This window comes from Neltuma alba, unplaced genomic scaffold, assembly GCF_004799145.2.
Source record: "Neltuma alba isolate B1F8T4 unplaced genomic scaffold, ASM479914v2 tig00011656_pilon, whole genome shotgun sequence".
Taxonomy (NCBI): Eukaryota; Viridiplantae; Streptophyta; class Magnoliopsida; order Fabales; family Fabaceae; genus Neltuma; species Neltuma alba.
In genome coordinates this window covers 205,751-210,118 of record NW_021636302.1, presented here as the reverse complement: position 1 = coordinate 210,118, position 4,368 = coordinate 205,751, and the positions used below count along the sequence as shown (strand labels likewise).

Below are 4,368 nucleotides of genomic sequence, written 5' to 3'. Positions count from 1 at the left end.
ATCAAAATCCAACCACGAAAGATTCATTTAATAATCAAAAGTGATTCACAAAGTATTGTTATTCAATATAGAGTACGTATTAAAGGAGTAGATTTGCTGAAATTGTGTATCAATAATTTTCCTGAAGTTATGAAAAATGTTACTACATTCATTCCTTAACATAAGAGCTAATAAATAGGAATTATCTTTTCTAAAATATCTTTACTAATTAAGTGTATTAACTTTAAGATTTGATGAAACTTTTAACATGTGCAACTACTACAAAGGCTATTTTAGAGAAGAATGAGTAAATATAAAAGACAAAACAGATTTGAGTCTTATATTTAGAATCAAATTAAAAGTCAAACTAACTTTTATATTAAATACAACGGGTAGTATTAAAAAAGAAAAACATCATAGAAATTCATGAATCTCGGCTTCAGAGAATTTATTTACGAGTAATGCAGTAGGAAGAGTACAAGCATGTGTGTGTGGTATGGAAGAAGAGATCCAAAAAGAAGATAATAAACGACTTTCCAAATCCATAATATTATTCTTCAGCGATTAATTTAAGTTTAAAATCAATGAAAGAAGCCGTGATGCTTCTTTCCATGACCACCTTCATCATCTTCTTTCTTTGCTTCTTTCTTCATGTGATGCTCATGAAACGCATATCCACCAGCTCCCACAGCCACAGTTGCTGCAATTTCCTCCTCTATCTTGTGCCTATGTGCATTTTCTGGGTCTTTCTTCGCCTTATGCTTCTCATGCTGCATAAAAACAATTCCATCATGTCTTCAAATCAATCATAATTATGAACAATAGCTAGTGAATATATATATTTATATATAAATATATATGTATATATGATATTTACCAATGCGAAGGCACCAGCAGCAATAGCTCCGACCTCTCCCAGCTGTTCCAGATGCTTGTGGTGCTTCTCTTCCTTCCTGTAATCAATCTCGCCAGTCGGATTTTCTTGGTTGTCGTGGTGGTGGTGGTGATGGTGGTGGCCGCCGCCTTCAGACATCGTGGTTTTGCTGGGAATATGAAGATTGGTTGGAGATGGAGAGAGAATATATGGATGGTGGTTGATATGTTTTAATGGGTTTTGCGTGTTGAGGGTTGATGGGGTAGGTTCGGGGCTATTTATAATCCTTTTCTGGTTGAGAGTTTCTTATTAATTTCTTATTGATTAAGGTAATGTGAAATACCATAAGATTTTTCAAAATAAAGAAAAACGGCCCAGAAGTTTCTTGATTAAAGAAAAATCGCGTTTCTAATTATAAGTTCCTCAAGGGGAAAAAAAAAATGCTTCTTGATTAAAAATTGTGATTATTTATCAAATTTTGTCCATTATGTAAGTGATAAAATTATAGATGATGACTGAAATAATCAAGATTACAGGAAATTGACAAGAATACAATAATAATGATTAAAAAGATTTTATATTACTCCTTCGGTCCTTAATATATGACTCAATTGTTGAGTTAGTTTTAGTCCTAAATATAAGACCCATTTCTCATATTTATCAATCTTCTCTCAATTACCCCTTATAAATACTTCTTCAATTATAATCAAGTAAAAGAGGATAGGTGGTATTAAGAAATAGGAAAAATTCCAGATAAAGCCATTTGAATATATATAATTCCAGATTGGGTCCTAGAATTGTCTAAATGATAGAAAGGGTCAATGACTCAATCTGTCATTTCTAAAATTAAGAGCAATTGACAATTTTGTCCTCATTTATATTCATTCACTACAATAGTTTAAGGAATTACTATAAGGGTTTAGGTGTTACCTAGATTCATGTAGAGAATAACTATTTATTTTTTCGTAGTCAGGAATGTCCCATAAGAAGGTGTCTTGTTATTAACTACAACTAATCATGTAATCACTAGAACAGTATAAGCATTACCTAGATTTGTTTAGAGAATAACTACTCACTTTTACTTTCATTTGTATTCATTTACTATAATAATTTAAGAAATCAGTATAAGGGTTTAGGCGTTATCTAGATTCATTTAGAGAATAACTATTCATTTTTTCGTAGTTAGGAATGCCCCATGAGAAGATGTCTTGTTATTAACTACAACTAATCATATAATCACTAGAACAACATTACCTAGATTTGTTTAGAGAATAACTACTCACTTTTGCTTAATCAGGACAAAATTGTCAATTGCTTTTAATTTTAGAAATGACCGATTGGGTCATTGACCCTTTCTGTCATTTATATAATTCCAGGACCCAATCTGGAATTATGTATATTCGAAGGGCTTTATCTGGGATTTTTTCTAAGAAATATGATTATGGTGTTTTAGGAAAAACGTCTTATATTTCTTATAATTAACTAACTTACCTAACCTCTTTAATCTAATCAAATTAGTTAAATGGGTCTTATATTAAGGACCGGAGGAGCATTAGATTATAGAACTAAATGAAAAATAAATAAATAAATTTTTGGCAAAAAATAAAAATATTAAGATAAAAAATATTTCCGCAAATAATTTTGTAGGATTAATACTTATAATTATAGTATATATTTTTTTAGGGATTATTTAATTAATTGAAACCAAATCATACAGGACAGGAAAAACGCATGTAATGAGTTTTCAATAAATGAAATCAACATATAGAAAACTAAATATTTTATGAATGAAATCCCCTTCAATGTTGAAATTAACTAAAATGTATGACTTTAGGTACTAAAGCCATTTTGGTTTTAAAAAAAAAAAGGTGCTAAAGCCATTTCTCTTTGGTTTAAAAAAAAAGCCATTTTCTTTAGTCATAAAAGACGCCTTAAATTATGAATTAAGTCAACATATGGTTAATTCCTTTGATCTCTATACACACACACATACGTGTTATATTTGAGATCCAGAAGGAATTAATTAAAATATAATTGAGATCCATAGGCAGAATTGTCTCCGGGGGCGGCTAATTTATTCTTATTAATATATAATGTTACTTTATTGAATGGGTGAGTTTTCTAGCCAGTTCATTATTGGGGAAGGTATTCATTGAGGAAATAAACGGTGACTTAATAAGTTGGATCATTCCTAGAAGCTCCATTTGTTTCCATAAAATAATATATATCTGAAAAACATATTAACATTTTCTAATAAGATGCTCAATTGAAAAAAATCCAAAACAATTGTAACATCGTAAATATTATATGGACGAGCGTATGTCATAACTCCGAAGAAATTATTTATTTTTAATGTATTAAACTCCATATGTTTATATTCTAGCTTGTGACTTGTGAGGAGTTTCCATGCATAGATATAAATAAATATATATTTATAGTACACCATATATTACATTATACCATACTATACCACTATTTATTTCAATTTATATACCTAATCATTATATTCTGTTTAAATGTCTCGAACTTCACATGTTATCCTTGCTTGAGTCAGCATTATGTGGCTTAATTTGCACTTGGCATCTTTTTAAATCTTGTTTAGACATGAAGTTGCATGTTTAATATTCCATAAGGGGGATAAATAAGGATTCATTTCATCAAGTGAATAATGAAAACAAAAAAAAAAAACAAGAAGAAGAAGAAAATCCTAGCTTCTGAGGAGTTTCTCATGCACAAAAAAATTTGGATTCATGCTCTGAAAAATGCTTATTTGGATTTGAATATAAAAGTCAAAATCCGCTAGCTGGAATCGATGTTGCATTGGCCCAACCCACTTTTGGGCTTTTGGCCCCATTTTGACCATAACATATGCGGGTGTGAAGTTTAAACCTGAGAGTAAATTACGAAATTGTTTTTTGGGCCAAAAAATTACAAGATTGTTTGTTTGATGTTTCCATCTATTTATTTTGGGGCATAAAAAATTGATACTTTTTTAACTTCTTATGCTTTTTTTTTTTTTTTTGCCAGCAAAACTTCGTTAAACCCATTTCAGTTAAGCAGGGCTCTCCAGGATAGTTGCCCAAAGGAAAGTCCAGCAGGCAAAGACACAAGCACTCTGATATGGAGACCAAATAATTCTGATACCTATGTTAATTATTGTTTTGACATTATGGTTGGTGTTATTGCATTTCTCACATTATTTTCTTTCTTAGGGAAAATTACTATGAGCTTCCAAAAAAGAAATATAATAATCAAGAATCCTAATAACAAGTGAGTAGCATGAATCTTGTTATGTCTTGCCTATAAAACTTATCATTCATTGATTATAAGTAATGATGAAAATAAGCCAGGCTATACTTTGGCTAAAAAGGCCTGAGCCTATAACAGGGGTCTAAAGACCTAAGTCAGTATAAAATTTTTTTTTTTTTTTTGGGCCGAGGCTATCAACCACCCCTTGTCAGTTGCCCCACAATTGCCTCTTAATTTTGAGGCTTTTCTCGAACATTTTTTGAATC

The 4,368-nt window shown here is 30.6% G+C and overlaps 1 protein-coding gene across 1 annotated transcript; it reads right to left on the bottom strand.

Annotated features, from left to right (window-relative positions):
• Window positions 1-398: 398 nt before the first annotated feature.
• On the bottom strand, window positions 399-1,091 carry LOC114716438 (abscisic stress-ripening protein 3-like). Its single transcript, XM_028901446.1, has 2 exons — window positions 857-1,091; window positions 399-749 (listed from the first exon to the last, which is right to left on the bottom strand). The coding sequence occupies exons 1-2, from the start codon at window positions 1,010-1,012 to the stop codon at window positions 561-563; spliced, it is 345 nt and encodes a 114-aa protein (XP_028757279.1). The 5' UTR covers window positions 1,013-1,091; the 3' UTR covers window positions 399-560.
• Between the last annotated feature and the right edge of the window lie 3,277 nt (window positions 1,092-4,368).